General features: G+C 36.6%; 2 protein-coding genes across 12 annotated transcripts in view; one reads left to right on the top strand and one right to left on the bottom strand.

The window, feature by feature from the left end:
• EHBP1 (EH domain binding protein 1) overlaps positions 1-22,970 on the top strand; it is a 412,862-nt gene that overhangs the window by 256,424 nt on the left and 133,468 nt on the right. The window lies entirely within an intron of this gene.
• LOC116877219 (small nuclear ribonucleoprotein G-like) lies at positions 4,380-4,695 on the bottom strand. Its single transcript, XM_032873821.1, has one exon. It carries the CDS (start codon positions 4,693-4,695, stop codon positions 4,465-4,467), a length of 231 nt encoding a protein of 76 aa, XP_032729712.1. The 3' UTR covers positions 4,380-4,464.

The raw sequence follows: 22,970 nt of genomic DNA, 5'->3' as shown, positions 1-22,970 counted from the left end.
GAGTGGTTAAAGGACAATGGAGTTCACTAAATGAGCAAAGAAAGGAGAAGGGCATTTCAAAAGAAACAGATGGTTAAAAGCATTGAAGTATGAAAGTGCCTACTTCAAAAAACCATGAGCTCTACTGGTGTGATTGTAAGTGGAATAGGTAAGTAGGATATCTGGACATAAAAATGGGATCAGGGGGGCCCTTAGGTGGCTCATTAGGTTTAGCAGCCCACTCCTGGTTTAGGCTCAGGTCATGAGGTTGTGGTCATGAGACTGAGCCCCACATCAAGCTCTGTGCTCAGTGTGGAGTCTGCTTCAGATTCTCTCTCCCTCTACTTCTCCCTCCAGCTCCCATGCTCTCTTTCTCTCTCTCTCAAATAAATCAGTAAAAAATATTTTTGAGGCATGATTGGTAGAAATGTGGACTTCATTGTGTAGGCATTAGGATATTAGTAGCTGTCTCTTAAAACCAGGAACTCTTTTAAGTCAAGCTTTTATTTACTGTGAAGGAATATCAAAAGTAGTCTTATAGGGTGCCTGGCTGGCTCAGTTGGTAGAGCATGCGACTCTTGATCTCAGGGTTGTTCAGGTCCCTCCCTGGAAGTAGCAATTACTTAAAAATAAAATCTTAAAAAAAAAGAAAGGTAGTCTTACCCTGATTCTTGGCTTCCTAACACCTCAAAAAGAAGGAAACGTTAATGAAACTATTAAAAGGCTGTCATATTTTATATATTCAGCTGCATGGATGAATCTCAAATGCATATGCTAAGTGAAAGAAGCCAGACTCAAAAGGCTACATTCTGTATGATTTCACTTTTGTGGCACTTTAGAAAAGGCAAAACTGTAGGGGTAGAAATTCATCAGTGATTGTCTGTAGGGAAGGGAATACATAGGAATTTGGGGGTTAGGGAGGTAATGGAATGGTGCTATATACAGTTGTGGTGGAGGTTGCACAACTGTATGCATTTGTCAGACTTAAAGAACTGTACTTCGAAAGGGTAAGTTTTACTGTGTGTAATATCTGCCTTAATCATAATAATTAGTAGTGGTTACAGAAGCAGAGTGAGTCCCTGAGCAAAACAGCTATCCTGTAGCAGAATAGAGCAGCTTCTCTTAACATTTCATCTTCATTGCCTTATCCCCACTACCTTCCCTGTCTTCAGCTTCTGCTATTCACGGTGGCTTTTCACATTTTTATCTGAGGCCCCAGTGACCTCTCTTGACAGATCTTGGGTTCCAGATTGTAAGCAGAACCATTGCTCACTCAGTTGATTTCCAGGTTCAGCCATGCGCACCCTTAGTTTGTATTTCATTAAAGAAAGACATGACCAGATTTCAGTAAAATGAGAACTTTGAAGATAGTATGTGAAGAATAAATACTAAAGAACCTGAAGATAGGAATACACATAGGAGATTTTTAGGATTGCCCAGGCCAGAAATCATGAGGGTATGAACCTCATGATTCATGATGGTATGAACTTCATGAGGTATGAACCATTGAGGAAAGCTGTGAAGATGGAATGAAAGGATGAATGAAACTGTAGTTAGAATTGACAAGACTAAAGAATAGGATCTGAGGGAGAAAAGGGAAGAATAAGAAGGATGATTCAGTAGTGTCTAGCTTAGGCAACTAGTTGGATTGCTTATTTCACTCATTCAGAAAATAATTATTGATTACTGAACTGTATACTTAAAATGGTTAAGCTTAAGGGTACCTGGGTGGCTCAGTTGGTTTAAGTGTTTGCCTTTGGCTCAGGTCATGATCTCAGGGTCCTAGCGGAGAGCCTGCTTCTCCTTCTGCCCCCTCCCCCTGCTCATGCTCTCTTTCTCTCAAATAAATAAGTAAAATCTTTTTAAAAAATGGTTAAGCTTGGTAAGTTTAATATTATCTTTTTTTTTTTAAACATTTTATTTATTTGTCAGAGAGAGAGGGAGAGAGAGCGAGCACAGGCAGACAGAATGGCAGGCAGAGGCAGAGGGAGAAGCAGGCTCCCTGCAGAGCAAGGAGCCCCATGCGGGACTCGATCCCAGGACGCTGGGATCATGACCTGAGCCGAAGGCAGCTGCTTAACCAACTGAGCCACCCAGGCGTCCCTAATATTATCTTTTTTACCACAATTAAAAAATAACATGTTAAATATATTTATTGAGTATCCACAGTGTGCCAGGCATAATGTTAGGTAGTGGGTATAATAACAGACATGGTTTCTGCCTTCTAGAGGTACTACAAAGTGAATCCAGAAGTATGTACATAAAAATGTTGGTAAACATTTTGGAGAAAAGGAACAGGGTACTTACTGTAAGAATGATAGGAGATCTATTTAAGGATAATAAGAAGACAACAATAGGAACAGTAGGAGAGAAGAGGAATTTCAGACAGCATGTACAAAGGCCCTCAAGCAAGAAATAACTTGTTATGTGTAAAGAACTGAAACAAGACCCATGTAACTGGAATGTAGTGAACAAGGGGAGAGTGATGTTATACAAGAGAGGTAGGTACTGCTCAGGTCATGAAGGATCTCATGGACCATGGGAATAATTTTCGAATTAAACCCATGTGTAGTAGAAGGCCATTAAAGCTAGAATGTATGTGTGTTTGTGTGTCTTAAGAGAATGGTGTCATGATCTGTAACCTCACATTCTGCCTTACTTGTTGCTTTAAGGAACAGTCCCGGCTTTTATCCAGAGACCACCCATCACCATGGGTATTAGACCCATTCCTCTGAGTCAAGGGCTTTGATCCTGATTTTACCCCTCTCCTTATTACATTAGAATCTTACTCAGTATCTGATCACCTCATTTAGCTTAGAAATAATCTACGTAGTCCATCTTAAAAAGAAACAAAACTTTATAGATACCACATATCCCTTCAATTACTTTCCCATTTCTCTGCCTTCTACTGAAAAAGTTGTCTATATTCATTAGTTTTTTCAGTCTACTTCAAACAGGCTTTTCTTTCTATTTCTGTTCTTTGACGGCTCTCCTGTTAAGGTCAACTCCAGCTTGCCAAATCCAGGGGTCAATTTAGTTCTTACCTTATTTATCCCTTCAGCACCATTTAATGTAGCTGAGTATTCCTTTTTAAAAATGTTAATAGAGTTGTTTTAGCCAGATAGCATATTACCATGGTTCAAAGATCAAAATAATATAAAAAGATGTGTATTAGGAAGTCTTAGTACCACCCCGTCCCAGTTTACTATATTATACCCCTTCCACCCCAGCTTTCTAAAGATGACCATTTCTATTATTTTCTCCCAGTGGTTTTTACACAGATACAAGCAAAACTAAGTATTTATTTTTATTCTTCCTTTTTTTGCTTACCCCCAAAGTAACATCCTATAAACACTGTTCTGCCCCCTAATTTTGCTCTTTTCGTTTGACAATGTATCCTCGGAATCTTCTCATTTTTGTAGCTAGAGAACTTCCTCATTCTGTCTTACATCCCTATTCCAATGTGTTATATCTAGTCTTTTCTTTATTATAAGCAATGCTGCAACGAATGACTACAGATTACTTTAAAATATGTTAGGTAGATTATCTAAAGTGAGTCAAAGAGTAAATGTGTTTCTAATTTTGAAAGGCCTTCTAAAGGGGATATACCATTTTCCAATTAAATCTAATCCTGTGATTTAAAATACTATCTATATAGTAATATATAACCCACATGTATCTCCAACTTTTTCTCTGATTTGTTGTCTACTCAGTACCTCTCCTTGCACAAAATCGAACTCTTCATTTTCCTCCCAAACTTACTATTCCCCTCATCTTCCCCTTCTCTCGGTGAATAGCACTGGCAGTTGCTCAAGCAGAAAACTTAGGAGCCCATCTTTTCTCCTCCTTTTCCTACACACCATCTATTGAACGGAACTTTATATGGCAGATATGTTCTATATCTGCACTAATGTGCTAGCTACTAGCCACATGTGCACTTAAAATGCAGCTAGCATGACTGAAGAACTAATTTTTAAATTTCATTTAATTTAAAATAATTTAAATCCCCTTATGTGGGGCGCCTGGGTGGCTCAGTCGTTAAGCATCTGCCTTCTGCTCAGATCATGATCCCAGGGTCCTGGGATTGAGCCCCACATCAGGTTTCCTGCTCAGTGGGAGGCCTGCTTCTCCCTCTCCCACTTCCCCTGCTGGTGTTCCTTCCCTCTCTTGCTGTCTCTCTCTCTGTCAAGTAAATAAATAAAATCTTTTTAAAAAGATAAAAATAAAATAAATAAATCCCCTTATGTGACTAGTAGTTGCTGTATTGGACAGTGCAGACTTTATGCTCCATTAGTATGTCCTAGAAGTTCTGCTCTTCAGAATGTATTCTTTTTTTTTTTTTTTTTTACTATTATAGAGGTTTATTTAATTAAAACGTTCAGTATGAAAATGCACGCAACCTGATTTTTGTATTGTAGTAAAACAGGTACTATGGAGAGGGGACATGTGGAAGCAGTTGATTCTTCTGATGAACACATCCATTGTTTATACTCGTTCTAAGGCTTCTAACATGATGATACTATTTCCTCGTATTACCACCATTCCAGTATTGTCCCGTTGCCCACTAGTTGCCATCTCCATACATTCATCTATCACAAGATTCATAAATGGATCAAACCCCCACAATATTCCTTGGACATATCTGCCACCATTTAATTTCAATGATAATTTCTTGTCCGTAAACTTTTTCCACTCAGGAGGGCAAGCTTTACTCATGGTGTCTACTCGGCAAGCTCAAAGATGCCTCCAAACGGAATTTGTGGTGTCCCTCGTGTTCCCGCCCAGAATGTATTCTAAATCTAATTCCTTCTCACTTCTTCCCCACTCCACTGTGGCATAGTCCACCGTCAGTTCTTTCTTGGACTATTTCAGTGGCCTCTCAACTTATCTCTCTGTTTCTACTTAAATACCCTATCCAAAGTCTGTTTTCTACATGGTAGAAATCTTTTTTTTTTAAGATTTATTTATTTATTAGAGAGAGAACATGAGTAGGGGAGGGGCTGAGGGAGAGGGAGAGAATCTCTCCTGACTCCTTGCTGAGTGTAGAGCTTGATGTGGGGCTCCATCTCTTGCCCTTGAGATCATGACCTAAGCCAAAACCAAGAGTTAGAGGCTCAGCCAGCTGAGCCACCCGGTGCCCCCATAGTAGAATTCTTACAAAAATTGTTATTTCATATTTGACTTATGCAAAATAATATATGAAATACATAGGGTAAGTTATGGATCCTAACAACAAAGTGAATACTATCCAGTGTTAAAAACTAAAACATTGCCAGTAATGTCAAATCTACTGGTTATGCTTCTGCCCTTCTGCCTGTGTTCTACTTCTCCTCCCAAACATATGGCTGCTAACCATTCTTTTATAAATATGAACCCCTAAACAATGTTTATTTCAAGATTTACAAAAATGGCATTATCCTGTATACCTAAACGTAGGTTGTTTATGCATTATCCTTTTAGTAGGCTTCTCTCTTTACTCAATATTATGTTTCTAAGACTTATACATGTTATATACAGCTGTAGTTTATTCATTTGCATTGCTATATAATCTATTCCATGGAGCCTACCATGATTCGTCCATTCTCCTGATGATAAAGATAAGAATTTCCCCCCACATTTCAGCCATTAGGAATGATATTGCTGTGAAAATTCTTTATGTCTCTTGATATAAGGGTTTTCTTGGGGTAATGGTACTCAGTGTAGCTGGGAAACTTAAAAACAATATATCAGTGCTTGGATCCTACATTACACCATTAACTTAGAATCTTTAGAAGTGGAGTTAGACATTAATGTTGTTTTGTTTTTTTCGTTGTCCATGTGATTTTAAAGGTTACTAAGGATTAAAAAACACTATGTTAAAAGTATTCCTAAGCATGAGGTTTCCTGGTTGTAGGAGTATGTCAGTTTAAAAGACTATTTATTTACTTACTGTAAAAGATAACACACAGAGAGATATACTGAAAAACATTTTTCTTCCCTTGGAAAACTTGTGTCTTTCACAAAAGGTTGATTTTCACTCCTCAAGTTTTCCTTTATATGAAAAAAATATTTCGTGCCCAGCAATTCAATAAAAATTTATATTTTGTGCAGGATCTGGTTGTTTTGCAGTGTAAAATTCTTCAGAGTGTTTTTGGTACTGGAAGTCTCACTAGGATGATGTTTTTAAATCATTAATCAATTATGTCACTGCCTTGTTCAAAACCTACCAGTGGCCTCTGTTACAGAATAAAATGACCATAGCCTTTAAAGGCCATATCTCATCTGGTTTCTATCTTTGTCTCCAACTGTCTTTCCTATCACCCAGTGCTTTTTTTATTCTGTTAGAGTCATGCTGGTCTGGTCCTCAAGTATGGCCAGTTCATTATAGCCTCAGGATCTTTATATTTGTTTTTCACTCTGTCTGGACCATTATTTCCGAGATTTCCTCATGGCTCATTTCCTCATTTCATTCAGATCTCTTTTCAGTGTCACCTCTTTAAAGAGGCCTTCCCTGGGGTGCCTGTGTGGCTCAGTGGGTTAAGCCTCTGCCTTCAACTCAGGTCATGATCCCAGGGTCCTGGGATCGAGCCCTGCATCGGGCTTTCTGCTTGGTGGGGCGCCTGCTTCCCTTCCTCTCTCTCTACCTGCCTCTCTGCCTACTTGTGATCTCTGTCTGTCAAATAAATAAATAAAATCTTTTAAAAAAAATAAAGAGGCCTTCCCTGACTACCCTATATAAACCACCCCCTTTTTCTTAATTACTATCTTCTTACCTATATACTTTATTATCATTTTTTTCCTGACTACTCTATGAGCTCCATGAGATCATGGACTTCTTCATTTCTGTGTCCTTAGAAGATAGCATGGGTAGGTGCTCAATAAATATTCGTTGGGTAGGAGGATGAAGGACCTATTGAATGAACAGAAGGAAGGAAGAAAGGAAGGAAGTAAGGAAGGAAAGAAGGGGGGAAGGAGGGAGGGAGGAAAGAAGGAAGGAAGGAAGGTCGGAAGGAAGAAAAGCAAGCAATCTGCCTTCAGTAGAGAGAGTAAAAGAAGAATAAGTTTGTATTTAAGAAAAAGAATTCAGTTTTAGATCCTCCTTCTATCCTTTGTTCTCCCCTTCCTCCATCTGAAACATGCAACTACACATAGATGTCAGGATTAACAATGAAACTGGTCTTGCCTTTTCTTCTTCTTCTTCTTCTTCTTCTTCTTCTTCTTCTTCTTCTTCTTCTTCTTTTTTAAGATTTTATTTATTTATTTGACAGAGAGACAGCAAGAGAGGGAACACAGGCCGGGGTAGGGGAGGTGGGAGAGGGAGAAGCAAGCCTCCCGCTGAGCAGGGAGCTGAATTTGGGGCTCAATCCCAGGGTCCTGGAATCATGACCTGAGCAGAAGGCAGACACTTAATGACTGTGCCACACAGGCTTCCCTGGTCTTGCTTTTTCAAGGGATTAGCAAAGTTGTAGATTTTGTGAAATAGGCGTTAAAATCGAAAGCTGTTTAAGAAGTGAAAATGCAAACTCTAAGAAAATGACCCTTCATCCTCCTTCAAGGATGTCTGAGCTCAGAGTGATTAGGAAGTGCTGGCCTGTTGAGGCTTCTGGGGGAAAACTCATTAATTGTGAACTTTATATAGAAGATATTTCAATCATGAACTCAGGAGCTGAGGACTCACTCCTGCTCAAAGATAACAGAGAGCCAGGGCATGGAGGACTGAGCCTTGGGGCTGAGACAGGGACCTGGCTGTTGTCAAGTCGCATGTGGAGAAAATAAAGCTGGCTCCAGTAGTCTCTAGGGAAATAGGCCACATAAACATTCTGTTAATTCTAGTGCCTCCTATCTGCCTGTTCCTTCACTGGGAGTAAAGAACCTTTCTGTCCAGATGCAGTGTGTGGTCTCTCACTCAGGTGGGATATGAAAGCACACAACCTTGCTAGAGTTTTTTGGATGTGGATTTGAAGAATATCTCTAAATCAGGTAACATCAGGCTTGAAGATAGGATACCCACCACTTTTTCTGTCATAAATATTTTGCATTTATCCGTACTGGAGTTCCATGCTGAAACCATCTGGAAGAATCTTGAAGAAGATGGTGGTCCCCATCTACTAGGATCATAAAAGTTCTTAAGAAAATTGTGGAATGAAGAAGTTTAAGACTCTTTGGCATACAACATTTTACTTTGTTTTATTTTAGTCTATATGAACTAGACTTACATCAAAGAAATACACCTATCAGTCAGTTGGCAGAAGTTTGCTTTGAATGATAATTCCTTACATTTATAAAGTACTTCATAGTCTCCAGAACATTTAAATATACATAATTTATTTTAATATCTCTGCAAAACCATGAAGTAGATAGGGTGGGTGCTATTTCTGCCATTTTAAAAATAAAGAAATTAAGGCAAAGCTCGGGTCACTCATTATATCACATCCTATCTAGTATAAGTGTACCACATCTCATGCAAATACAAATTTGTAAACATATTTATTAAGTACTTACTAAAAGGAGTCTTTTATTTATAAAAATAGAATTTGGAAAGCCTCCTTCAAATACTAAACTTTGCTAGTACATTTAAGTGCATTAACTACTGGACTAAAAAGCTTGGGGAACAGAGAATTTGCAGTCTGGTAATTCACTAGCAGGGTTCCTGAGTGCCTCAGGCAGTTAAGTGTCCGACTTTTGATTTTGACTCAGGTCATGATTTCAGGGTCCTGAAAATGAGTCCCTTGTCAGGACCTGTGCTCAGTGTGGAGTCTGCTTGAGTTTCTCTCTCCCTCTATGCCTCTCCACTATTCTCTATATAAAATGAATGAATAAATATTTGAAGGAAAAGAAAAAAAATCAGTACTAATAGACAAATAGAAAATGAAGTCTAAGTATTTAGCCTAAAGTTGCATTGTTGAGAAAATACAATTCAATGAACAAAACTAAGTTACACACAGGTTTTTTTAGAAAAAAAAAAAAATGGTGCTATCTTAAAAATGGTGACATTTTTGTATTTTATTTTTACATCCTTTGAATTTTATTTAGTTTTGTCTGTCAGAATTTGAGAAACTGTATTATGACAAATCTTAAGTTTGGTTTTGTTTATACTCATACATTTTGCCGTCAATGCAAAACTGTGCATTAAAATCTCTTCTTGGAACATTTATTTTTGTATTAGAATTAGAGTATGTTGTATTATGAAACAGTGAAAAGGTATCATTAACAGCTGTTTAAATTTATATGTAAGTAGCTAAGTAATTTTTTTAATCATATTCAGTTTTATCTAATACTAAATATCTCATTTAGCATAGGATATTATAGACAAGATTTCTTTTCCTTATTAAGTCGTAAGATTAACAGTAGTCTTTTCCTTGATTGCTTGAAACTAATTGAGCTTGTTTTGTTTTGTTTTTTTTTAACTTGGCAGTCATCTTTTTTAACTTGGACATAAGCATGTGTGAGTAAGTGTTCCCATATTTTAGTCATGGTAAATTATGAGCATATTAAAAATAATTATCTTCACCTCATAAATCTTTTAGTCAAGTTTATTTTAGTGCTTACTTTAATCTTCCTGTTAATGTCTCCTAGTTCTGGTCAGATATATACGGGTGGCAGTAAATTATAGATTTGAGCTGTATTTAGTAGAGAAAAAGGCCAGTGGCATAATGTATTATAGCTGTAGTTCATAATCAAGTGTCTGTTTAGAGTTTTGAGGCATTAATGAAACCCATCTCTTTTGCTGCTTATTGGAATTGGGAGCTTATTTTTTAAACTGAATACAATAATTTAGTTTCATTGGCAGATTTTGAAAATTAAAGAATTAGAGATGCCATTCTTTGGAGGAAAAAGTAAAGTGACATTTGCCAAACACTAATGGTGATAATAGGGTTAGAGTAGATCCTCTAAGTTAATGCATGCTGTTGAAGGTAGGCACAATTAGTAATATGAACATTCAGTTGGTTTAGGAAAAAAGAAACAGCAGCATATTACCAAAGATCAGGATCATTGTTATAAGATTTAGCAAATATAATAATGAACATAACACATTTTGAGATTATAGGCTTCTAGATTGGAGGCTTACATGGTATGTATCAGGTACTTAGGAGACAGTGTGAGCACAGTAGTTACATGTTCCATGAGGTATTTTCTCAGCTATGTTCAACGTGTGCTTTGCGATCGCTTCTCCATTTGTTGAATTCAGGATGACCTTTGCATGAATAAAGTCAAATAGGATTAAGGCAGGAATTTTCAACAATAGAAAAGAGCAACAGATGTAGCCGACTTTGAACGTGGGAGGATTGTTGATGCCCTGTTGCTTAAAGGGAGTGTCTATAGTGGGGGGAAACGATGAGGAAAGGGAAAGTAAAAAATAAGTTTATAAAATACTAAAAATTTAGAAAAGGAGTAAAAATAGTCCAAAATACCTCTCTAAGGTCTTTCATAGTTGGGAAGAAATTGTCTTGTAATTTAAAGATCCTTTAAACTGTATAACTTTTTTCCTTTTGTATTACAAAGATAGAGTTTGGGGGGAAAATACATATATATATATATATATATATATACGCTTTCAAAATATGGATGGGAAATATATGTGGTTAGGAAAACTGCAGGTAATACTATGTGGCATTTGTGAAGGCTGTTCTTTCTGTAGTCTTATTTGTTCCATTTTGAGCTATAACAATATAAAACTAAGAATGTTGCACACAAATTATTCTGTTAGTTTTAAACATAAAGTAACAAAAGATAAGATTCCAAAATAATTGTATATGTGGTGAGACCATACTTAATTTTTGACCGGTATAGGTGAAACATTTTAAAACAGTCATTGCATATAAATCACCTTGTTTCATCTTAGTTTGCTTTGTTTCTTATACAGTGGAGTTGGTTTATTTTTTAAAAGACTATTTGTCATATAGATTCTCTTTTCAGATTATTTAATTTAAAACAAAATCTAATCCTTGGTGTCTATTATATACTAAATACACATCCTGCAAACACTGACTGTTTGGCACCAGTGTTTTCTGGTTCCTGATAATGTAAGTCCCTAAGTGAGCTATTGTAGTTTATGATAATGAATAATCTTTAAGCTGTAAAAAAAAAAAAAAAAAAAAAAAAAAAAAGGCAGCAAAATGAATAAAGAAGCATTTAAAACAAAGAGATAATTTTATGCTTCAACTATTAACTGGAAGTTCTTTAGAAAGCTTAGTGGGAAAGTTTGTGAGGAAAAATAAACAATGAAATGGTTTTATCTGTTTGGTTTATTAAAATTACATGCTCAGTCTTAAAGGAACATTGTATATGAAATACTTGAACTGCTAAAACTTAATGTAGCATTCCTAGAGTAAATTTCTATGAATCTGTGTAATAGTTAACTCTCATAATGCCTATAGTTCTAGTTTTCAAATAACGTGAAGGAATGAATATAAGAGGATAGTAATAGAAATATTAATAAGTGATTTAATTAAGTGATTAAAAATTTGGGATAAGAAAGAAAAATCTAAACATGTTGAATCAATAGTTACACTCCCTCAAAGGCAAAAAATTTATCCATAGTTTCTTCATCTAATACAAGGTTTTCCAGTAGATTTCCATTCCCAATCTGTTATTTAGAAGTGATCATTTAAAATTTGATAATATATATCTTCTTTCCACTACCACCACCACCAAATCTAAAAAGTAATCATTTAATTTTCTGATTTGTTTTTTGGTTTCTTTTTGCTATTTAAACTTAAGACTGTGTAAGGGGAAATAATGCATAGTAATATAGTAATCATATAGCCATAAAATAGAGTAGAGAGGGTAAATTGCCATAAGGACTTGTGATATACGTAATGTGGTATGGAATTTGGGAGAAAGGAAACACAAGGAAAGGTTTTGTGGCTTAAATGGCGTTTGAGTTTATATCTTACTGGTTTGGTAGAATTGGAACATAGAAATGGCAGAGGAATATCTCAAGCAAGTGAAATAGTATGAGCAGTGCCTCACATAAACCCTGTGCAAATGACTTTCTCAGATATTTGCAGTTCCCTTCACATACCTTCTCTTCTGTTCCTTTATGACTGCATATGTAGACTTTCTACTTAGAGCTTCCAATACTATATCTCTTAATAGCTAACTCAAGTGCTTCCTTCTGTGTGAGGATCTCTCCTGGACCACCAAAGTAGAGACCATCACTCCATTCTTTGTGATTCCCATTAATTTCCCATATCCATATTTTGTATTACAGCTGTTCATTTGTATATCTCTCTTCCCTGTAAGACTGAGCTCCTGAATTTGTACATGTCATGCAAGTTCAGATTCCTGGACTCCTGCTATATGCCAGGCAATAAAGAGAGAGTAATGAACAAGATAGAGCTCTGTCCTTGGGGAGCTCACATGCTAGAAAGATAGAGTGATTACAAATAAGTAATTAAAGAATAGAATTTCATATTTGATAAGAAAATAAAACATGGTAAGAGGTTAAATAGTGATCGAAGATGGGGCACCTGGGTAGCTCAGTCAGTTAAGCATCTGTCTTGGGCTCAGGTCATGATGCTGGAGTCCCGGCATTGAGGCCCATGTCCTTCTCTCTGCTCAGTGGGGAATCTGCTTCTCCCTCTCCCTCTGCGCCTCCCTCCCACTTTGTGCACTTTCTCTGTCTCTCTCACTCTCTTAAATAAATAAATAAAATTTTTTTTTAAAAAACAGTGATAGGAGGATTGGTGTTTTAATTAAGTGGTCATGGAAGTTCTTTTTGAGAAGGTGAAGTGTCAAGGAGTAAGCCGTATAAAGATTTGGGGAAAGAGCTTCTCTTGGCAGCAAGTGTAAAGTCCTTGGGGTATAAATTTAGGATTGGGGGGTCATATGAGGCCTCTCTTTAGAAGTGACATTTATGCTGTCATCTGAAAGGTGAGTACGGATTGGCCAGTCGGATAGTGAAGGAGGGAAGAGGGGGCAGTTTATGCTGAAAGAACAACAATGGTTGCCATGCCAGAAGAGTTTACCATATTAGAGGAAATGATAGGCAGGTGTGGCTAGAGCAGAATGATTAAGGGGAGTGAATAGCACAACGTGAAGCTGAGATCTAAAGAGGGCCAGGCATTCAAAGACTGTGTTCTCCCAAGGAAGTGGGAATCTATTAAAGAGTTTTAAGCAGGGAAATGATATGATCAGAAAGATCTTTGAAAAGATCACTCACATTTTTGTGAAGGTGATTGGACAAGGCAGGGGGTAGAAATACAAGGGAATGGAAACAGAAAAAAACATAATTGGTTAAGTACAAGTACATTCCCTTGTAGAAGTACAAGGGAATGGAAACAGACAAAACATAATTGGTTGAGACCAGAGTGGTGATATACAGATAGAGAGAAGTAGGTAAGTACAAGATATTTTAAATTCACAAAATCTTGCTTTTGGTGTTATATGTAAGAAATCTTTGTCTAAAACAAGATTTCAAAAGTTTCCTCCTATATTTTCATTAGAAGTTTTATAGTTTATATGGTATAAGGTATGAATCAGAGATTTTTTTGTCTTTATTTTTTGGTTGTTCCTTTTTCTTTTTTAGCATATGGATATCCAGTTGTCCCAGCACCACTTGTTGCAAAGACTATCCTTTCTTCTCCGAATTGCCTTTACACATGTGTTAGAAATAAAATGTGGGGGTGCCTGGGTGGCTCAGTGGGTTAAGCCTCTGCCTTCAGCTCAGGTCATGATCTCCAGGTCCTGGGATCGAGCCCTGCATCAGGCTCTCTGCTCAGCAAGGAGCCTGCTTCCTCCTCTCTCTCTCTGCCTGCCTCTCTGCCTACTTGTGATCTCTGTCTGTCAAATAAATAAAATCTTTTAAAAAAATAAAATAAAATAAAATAAAAATAAAATGTGTATGTGTAGGTCAGTTTCTTTCTTCCTTCCTTTCTTTTTTTTTAAGATTTTATATATTTGTCAGAGAGAGCACAATCAGGCAGAGTGGCAAGCATAGCCAGAGGGTGAAGCAGGCTCCCCTTTGAGCAAGGAGCCCAGTGCGGAACTTGATCCTATTTGGGATCATGACCTGAGCTGAGGGCAGCCGCTTAACCGACTGAGCTACCCAGGCATCCCTGTAGGTCAGTTTCCAGACTATTGTGTTCCAATAGTCTGACTACTTTTATACATTACTATCCTGTTTTGATTAGTGTTGCTTTATCCTAAGTCACAAAGTCGTAAAGTCTAAGTCTTCCAACTTTGTTCTATTTCAAAATTGTCTTGGCTATTCTACCCTTTGCATTTTCATATATGCACATTTTAGAATCAGCTTGTCAATTTCTGGTTGGGATTACACTGAATCTGTAATTCAGTTTGGGGAGAATTAACAACTTATCAGTACCGAGTCCTTAAATTCATGAACACAGCATATCTCTCCATTTATTGGGTCTTCTTTAATTTCTCCTAGCAATGTTTTATAGTTGTCAGTGTGCAAGTATTCCATATTTTTAGTCCAGTTTATGCCCAAGTGTTTCATATTTTTAAAGTAGTTGCATATGATAATTTTTAAGTTAAACCTTTTACTTTGAGTTAATTATAGATTCACATGCAATTTCAAGAAATAGTACAGAGAATCTCATACACATTTTATCCAGTTTCCCCCAATAGTAACATCTTATAAAACTGTAGTACAGTATCACAACCAAGATATTGACATTGATACAGTCAAAATACAAAACATTTCCACCACCACAGGATAACTGGAGTTTCCTTTTTATAGCCACAACCACCAGTAGACTGTGATAAGTAAAGCCTATACAAATATGAAAAGCCCACAGCTAACATACTTGGTGGTGAAAATTGAAAGCTTTTTCTCTAAGATAAAGAACAACACAATGATAGCTGCTTTTACTGTGTCTGTTTAGTCTGTTCAGTCTTAGAAGTCCTAACTAGAGCAGTTAGGCAAGAAAGAAATAAAAGACATCCTAATCAAAAAGGAAGAAGTAAACTTGATCTTGAACTTGTGGCCTTTAGAACTGTGAGAAATAAATTTCTGTTGTCCATAAGCCATACAGTCTATGGTAGTTTGTTATAACAGCATGAACAGAGTAAGACAACTAGTATATTAGCCTCCTACAGCTGCCATAACAAAATACCACAGGCTGGGTGGCTAAAACAACAGAAATTTGTTTTCTCACAGTTCTGAAGGCTGGAAGGCAAGAACAAGGTATTTGCACATTTGGTTTCTTCTGAGGCTTCTCTCCTGGGTTTGCAGAGATGGCTGCCTTCTTGCTTTGTCCTTGTGATCTTTTTTCTGTGTTTGTATATGTATGGTGTCTCTTTGTGTATCTAAATTTCTTCTTATAAGGATATCAGTCACATTTGATCAGGGCTCCCCTTATGACCTCATTTAACCACAAAAACCTTTTTAAAGGTCCTTATACAGTCACATTCAGAGGTACAGGGTGCTAGGGCTTCAACATACAAATTTTAGGGGAACACAGTTGGGCCCATAACAAACTTATATCTGACTTTCAAAACTCAACATTAAAAAAATTGAATACTCCAGTCAGCCAGTGGGCAAAATACATAACTAGGCATCCTGCTGAAAAGAATATATAACTGTCAAACTCATGAAAAGATGCTTAGCATCAGTAACCTTCAGAAAATACAAACTAAAGCCACAGTGGTGTATCATCACACACCTATGAGAATGGCTAAAATAAAAAATGAAAGCAACCCCAGTAGGAAGGGAAAAGGGTACCCCACTATTGCCAGATGAAGGTAGAAGTCCAGGTTCTCCATGTGGACACTGTGGTGAGTTCATATTATCACCTGGCAATGGTGGAAGTCTAGCTGCCTACTGTGTCTTTGCCTCTATGGATAGGATTTGGCCACAGTTTTTCCTATGGTGTTTGGCTGGAGTTCATGGTTGTTGTCTGGATGTTTTCCATCTTGCTAGGCTGCCCTTTTTCTGTTCTGTGATGAGAGACGGCAGGCTTTTGTTGGGACTTTTATTTTTGTTGATTGGCTTTTCAGATTCGCCAGCTTCTTTTTAGCTTCAATCTGGGATATGTGAAACAAAAAGAAGCACAGGGAACTCATTGTATTATTCCTTGGGTCCTGAAGTCCCTAGACAGTCTCCCTTTTCCCCACTTTTCAGAGTCTCTTTATGTTTGTTTGCTGTAATGTTCAGAGTTTTTAGTTTGTACTAACAGGGAGGACTAGGGGAAGTCCATCTATGTCTTCCTGGAAGAAGAGGTCAGTAATTTTTTAAATTTCGAATTATTTGTTGGTAGTATATAGATGTACAGTTGATTTTTTATATTGATATTTTACTCTGCACATTTGTAAAACTTACTGGTTCTAGTGTCACTTTCTAAATTTACATAGTATTTTATACTTAAATGATCTACAAATAAAAATCATTCTTCTTCCTTTCCTATATGGGTGACTTTTATTTTCTTGCCTTATTGCACTGGCTTGAACCTCCAGTTCAATGTTTGATGGAAGTGTTAAGACTGGAATTCCTTGTCTTGTTCCTATTTTAGTGGGAAAGAATTGGTCTTTCACCATTAAATATTAGGTTTTCTCTGATGTTCTTCATCAGATTGGGGACTTTTCCTCTATTCCTAATTTGTAAGGATTTTTATGAAGAATAGATTTTGGATTTTGTCAGATGCTTTCTCTGCATCCATAGAGATGATCATTTGCTATTTCTTAAAATCTTTAATACTATGATATACATTGACTGATTTTCAAGTGAGTAAAAGGAAAATTTCAATTCATCAAGTTGTATATATTAAAAATGTACAACTTTTATATGTCAGTCATGCCTCAATAAAATGGTTTTTAAAAGATAATTTTCATAAAGGATAAAATCTGGACTCAGACAAATATAATATGAGCATGTATCAAAGACTTTTTAGACCAATTTTTAAATGAGGGATCAAAAAGATGTTACAATCTGGTCAAATGAGAATCTTAAGAACTAACGCACATGTGGATCAAAAACGTCGAAATGGATTTATGTAAAGAAGGAGATAAAACTGTCTTTTTGGTTGGAGGAGTTCACCAGGTTGAATTTATTTGCATGTATAGGCCTACCTCAGATACATTGTGGATTTGATTCCAGGTCACCACAGTAAAGTGAATATTACAATAAAGCATGTCAGATGAATTTTTTGGTTTCCCAGAGCATATTAAAGTTATGTTTACACTATATGTAGTCTGTTAGGTGTGCAATAACACTGTCTAAAAAAATGTACAAACCTTAATTTAAAAATACCTTATTGTTAAAAAAATGTTAAACACCTGAGCTTTTAACAAGCCAGTCTCTTTGCTGGTGGAGAGTCTTGCCTCAGTGTTGACAGCTGCTGACTGATCAGGGTGGTGCTTGCTGAAGGTTGGTGTGGTTGTGGCAATTTTTTAGATTGAGACAACAGTGACGTTTGCTGCATCCATGGACTCTTCCTTTCACAAACAATTTCTCAGTAGCATGTGATGCCATTTGATAGCATTTTATCTACAGTAGAACTTCTTTCAAAATTGTAGGCGTGTCCTCTCAGACGCTGCTGCTGCTTTATTAACTAGGTTTTGTAATGTTCTTAATCTTTCATTGTTATTTCAATAATCCTTCACAGCATCTTCACCTGGAATAGATTCCATCTCAAGAAGCCACTTCTTTTGCTCATCCACAAGAAGCCACACCTCATCCATTCAAGTTTTATTATGAGATTTCAGCAATTCAGTCACATCTTTAGGCTCCACTTCTAGTTCTTTTGATGTTTCCACCACATCTGCAGTTATTTTCTCCACTAAAATCTTGAACTCCTCAAAGTCATCCATAGGGTTGGAATTAACTTCTTCTAAACTCCTGTTTTTGTTGATATTTTGATCTCTTCCCATGAGTCAGGAATGTTAGTGGCTTCTAGAATGATGAATGCTTTCCAGAAGGTTTTCAGTTTGCTTTGCCCACATTCATCAGGAATCACGGTCTGTGGCAGTTAGAGCCTTATGAAATGTATGCCTTAAATAATAAGGAAGACCTAAATGACTCAATCTATGAGCTGCAGAGTGGATGTTGTGTTAGCAGGCATGAAATCAACAAGAGTCTCATTTTGCATCTCCATCAGAGCTCGTGGGTGATTAGTTACATTATCAGTGAGCAGTAATTTTTAGAAAGGAATCATACTTTCTGATCAGTAAGTATCAACAGTGTGCTTAAAATATTCAGTAAACCATGTTGTAAACAGATACTCTGTCAACTAGGTTTCCATTTATAGCGCACAGACAGAATAGATTTAGCATAATTCTTAAGGGTTTTAGGATTTTCAGGATAGCAAATAAGCATTACTTCAACTTAAAGTCACCAGCTGCATAAAACCCTAACAAGGACTCTGTCTGTCCTTTGAAGTTTTGGAAGTCAGGCATTCTCTTCTCTTCTCTTCATGACACCTTCTTCCAATAGAAGGCTGTTTCATCTACATAGAAAATTTGTTGTTTAATGTAGACATCTTCATTAATGATCTTAACTAGATCTGGATAACTTGCTGCAGCTTCTACGTCAGCACTTGCTGCTTCTCCTTGCACTTTTATGTTAGAGAGATGGCCTCTTTCCTTAAACACATAGAGCCAGTTTTTGCTAGTTCAGCCTTTTCTTTGGCAGCTGCCTAACCTCTTGGAGCCTTCACGGAATTGAAGAAAGTTAGGGCCTTGCTTTGGATTAGGCTTTGGCTTAAGAGAATGGTGTGCCTGATTTGATCTGTTATCCAGACCACCAAGACTTTCTCCATATCAGCAATAAGGCTGTTTTGCTTTATTATCATTCACATGTTTTCCTGGAGTAGTGCTTTTCATTTCCTTCAAGCTTGGCTGTTAGGCAAGAGGCCTGACTTTTAACCTATCTTGGCTTTCAACATCTCTTCCTTACTAAGCTTAATCTTTGTAGCTTTTGGTTTAAAGTGAGAGATATGCAACTCTTCCTTTTATTTGAGGCCATTATGGGGTTATTAATTGGCCTAATTTCAGTAGTATTGTGTCTCAGGGAATAGGGAGGCCTGGGGAGAGGGAGAGAGATGAACAGCTAGTCAGTGGAGCAATCAGAATACAACACATCTGTTGATTAGGTTTGGCATCTTCTGTGGGTGTGTTTTATGGCACCCCAAATAGGTACAGTAGCAAAATCAAAGAGCATAGATCACCATAACAAATATAATAATGAAAAAGTTTGAAATACTGCAGGAATTACCAAGGTGTGACACAGAGACACAGAATAAGCAAATGCTGTTGGGAAAATGGCACCAATTGACTTACTGAATACAGGGTTTCCACAGACCTTCAATTTGTAGAAAAACACAGTATCTGCAAAGTTCAGTAAAGCAAAGAACAATAAAATGTGGTATGCCTATATATAGATAAGAATTGTTTCCATTGCTGATTTCCTGCAAGTTAACTTTAATCTCTATAGAGATTAATCTGAACTGGAGATCATTTTGTCCCCCAGGAAACATGGGGCAATACCTATAGATGGTTTTTAGTTATCACACTGGGAGGAGTGACGTTACTGGTGTCTGGTCCATAGAGGCCAGAGACACTCCTGTAATGCCCCCTGCCAACAGAGGAGTATTCAACCCCAAATGTTGAAACCCCAAAGGTTGAGAAACCCTGTTGTTTGTTGCAAAGTAACTTGGTGTAAGACAAAGACGCATATAATCTAGATATCCAAATAATCACTGGGGGCTCCAGCATTGCTTTGAAAAGACATCAGTAATGTATTTTGTTTATTCCAAAGTACCAGAATTTTCTTGAATTCATTAAATCAACTATGCATTTCTGGGAATAAACCTCACTTGATCAAGGTGAATTATCTTTTTAATATATAATTGGATTTGATTTGTTAAATTTTTTTTTACATCCATTTTCATGAGGGATATTGATCTGGAGTTTTCTTTTCCTGTAGTATCTTCATACAATTATGGAATCAAGGTACTGCTTGACTTCTAGAATAAGTTGAGAAGTATTACCTCCTTTTCTATTTTCTGTAAGAGTTTTTGTAGAATTGAGATGATTTCTTCTTTAAATGTTTGGGAGAATTATTCAATAAAGCCATGTATACCTGGGGTTTTCTCTGTGGTGAATTTTTTAGGTACAAGTTATATTTCTTTGTACAGAGCTATTCAGATAATCTCTTTCTTCTTGAAAGAGCTGTGGTAGCTTGTATCTTTCAAGGAATTTGTCCATTTCATCTTGACTGTCAAGGTTTTTTTAGCATAAAGTTGTTCATAACTTTCTTATTTTGTTAATATCTATAGAATCTGTAGCTATTTTACCTCTCTAATTTCTAATATTGGTAACCTTTGTCTTCTCTTTTTTTTCCCCCCTGTGATGAATCTGGCTAAAGTTCTGTCAATTTTATTGATGTCTCAAGTGCTTAGAACAGTGTGGCACATAGTAGTATCTTAACAATTTTTGTAAAAGCATATACATATATGTCCAAATTAAATATTTAACTCAAAAGAGTTGAACCTCTGACTAATGCCAGATCTGAGGAAATACCCAATAAATTTTTGTGAGCAGAATCTTGAGGGGGACCCAAGCCAGGTCACGGTTTACTGGAAGACTTACTTAATACTAGAAACTGAGGAGAAATTCTAAGGTTTATACGATGAGAAATTCTAAGGTTTTATACCATAGCAAAATTCGTTTTCTGAGTACTGAAAGAAAAATAAGTTTGAGACCAGAAGATGGGAATGTAAACTGGTAAGAATAAACTGTGGGTGAAAACCCATTGTTGCCTAGCTGGATCAGAATCACCTGGGACCCACCTCTTACCTACTGAATCAGGATTTTCAAGTCAGGTGCCACCTGACTCTCCCATTATTCCAAGTGATTCTGATGGCTGACATATTTGAAAAGTACTAATTTAGAAGAGGATTACTAGTAGATTGGAAGTGGAATGAAACTATAGGTGCTTGAAAAAAACGATTTTAATACGTTAAACCTGTGCCTAGTAGTAAATAATTACTTTGTACCCATAACTCAGATTACAAAGTTTGTACTGTAATACAGTAAAACTAATTAATTTACTTAAATTTTAATCCCATTGAGTTTGATTTTAAACATGTCTTAAAGGTACCTTTGGAAAGTTGGATAAAGCTTCTGTGGAAATCTAGCTTGGAAAAAAGTGTTTTTAATGATGTTTTTATGACTTAAACCATTGACGTCATATTTTTAAATAAAAATTTTAACCCCTTATTAAGTTCTTCCTTTGTGGCAAGTATAAACTCCATAAGAATGGGGCTTGTTTTGTCTGCCAGTATATTGCCATTCCTAACATGTAATGGATGTTAAGTAAATTCTTCTTGAATGAAAAATTCACAACATAGTTCCTTGTGGCACTTTGATAAAATTAGAATAACTGAGGGGTTTTGACCAGTTTCCCTTAAATTTCCTTGTGGGACAAGTAATTAAACTTCTTTGGCTTGGTTTCATCTCTTTCGTTCTTAAAAGGCATGCCGGGTTTTAAGTTGCAAGCTCAAATAGCTGCAGGGTCCTCTTGTGAGATACTAACTGGGAAAATAGACTTTACATGGGTCAGACAGGATCTCAGTGATGCATATTGCCTTGCATGTAATAAGTACTTAGTGCTTTTTAGTTGAATAAATGAATCTTAATTCACTCCTCTTTCATTTTTTTGTTATATAAATGATAAAACCAAAACCCAGAATGGATGTTATTAAGACTAATATTACATAGCTCTTTAAAATTCAGGGCCAGAAATAGAATTCAGGCACCTGGATCTAACACAGTATTCTTTCTAGATAATATTTCATTTCTGAGTCAGTTACAGAAAGAATGATTTTTCAGGGTACTGAATCTTCCCTAAGATCCTTGGTATCCTGAGGCCCTAGCCTCAGAATATAGAATATTCTATATGAATATATATGAGTCATATATTCTTATTCTTTTTCTTTTTTAAAAAGATTTTAATATATTTATTTAAGAACCAGCAGGGGAGAGAGGGAGAGCATGAGCAGCGGGAGGGACAGAGGGACAAAAGACTCCCTGGTGAGCAAGGAGCCCAACCTGGGGTTTGATCCGAGGACCCTGAGATTATGACCTGGGCCAAAGTCAGAAGCTTAATCACTTGTGCCACCCAGGTGCTCCAGGTACCCCGTGAGTCATATATTCAGCCTGGAATCACACTGCCAAGTCCATAGACTGTGCCTCTTAAGAAGTAGAACAAGTTATTTAAGCTCTCTATCTTTTAACGTACTCATCTATAAAATAGGGATAATAATGCTTATCTCATAGTGCTGTTGTGAGGATTAAAAATGGTAATATATGTAAAGTACTCAGAATAGTGCCTTGAACATAGTAAATTCTGTATTAGTTGCTACTACTATTGTTGTTCTTAATTCATTTGTCTTAGAATCTGACACCCACCAAAAGACATTAGGCGATTTTCTTGGAGTTCTTTTTTAATCTTTCCTCCCTTCCTTAGCAACTCTCAAATCCCCGGGGTAGAGGTGTGGAGGATTAGTGAGAATTAAAATAGAAAAAAAGTTCATGATTCTTGTCATTGACAGATTTGTCTTTGTTTCCAAAGCTCTCTTGAACTGAGGTATCTAACATGTATATGTATTATGGAAGAGAGGTTGACAGTCTACTAAAATTTATGAAGATTTTTCAATGAAAACACTTTTTTTTAACTTTCTTAAAATTGTGTTATAGATGAAACATATATAAATGTATTTTCTGGAACAAGGTATGAGGATATTAAAATTGTTCTATTCTTCCTGACACCTCGATTCTTTAATAGTGTACTTGTGAGATTGAAACTGTGAATGGTTGAAAACCACTGGTATAGGATAATATTATGTTAAAGGATTTGGGGGACAGAATCATCTCTATTTCCTAAGTTATATGATGTTACGTTAACTTTTGGAGATAGTTTTCAAGGGTCCTATTAAAGCCAGTGTATTGTTTCATTTTGTTTTCCTTCTTGTCTGGGCAGAGAATTGATTTTATTTGTTGCTGAGGAGCTGGCCACAATTATACAGGAATGGAAATAATTAACACTTAAA

Source organism: Lontra canadensis, unplaced genomic scaffold (assembly GCF_010015895.1).
Source record: "Lontra canadensis isolate GAN:19392208 unplaced genomic scaffold, GSC_riverotter_1.0 scaffold50, whole genome shotgun sequence".
Classification (NCBI taxonomy): domain Eukaryota; kingdom Metazoa; phylum Chordata; class Mammalia; order Carnivora; family Mustelidae; genus Lontra; species Lontra canadensis.
This window is presented reverse-complemented; position numbering and strand designations above follow the sequence as displayed.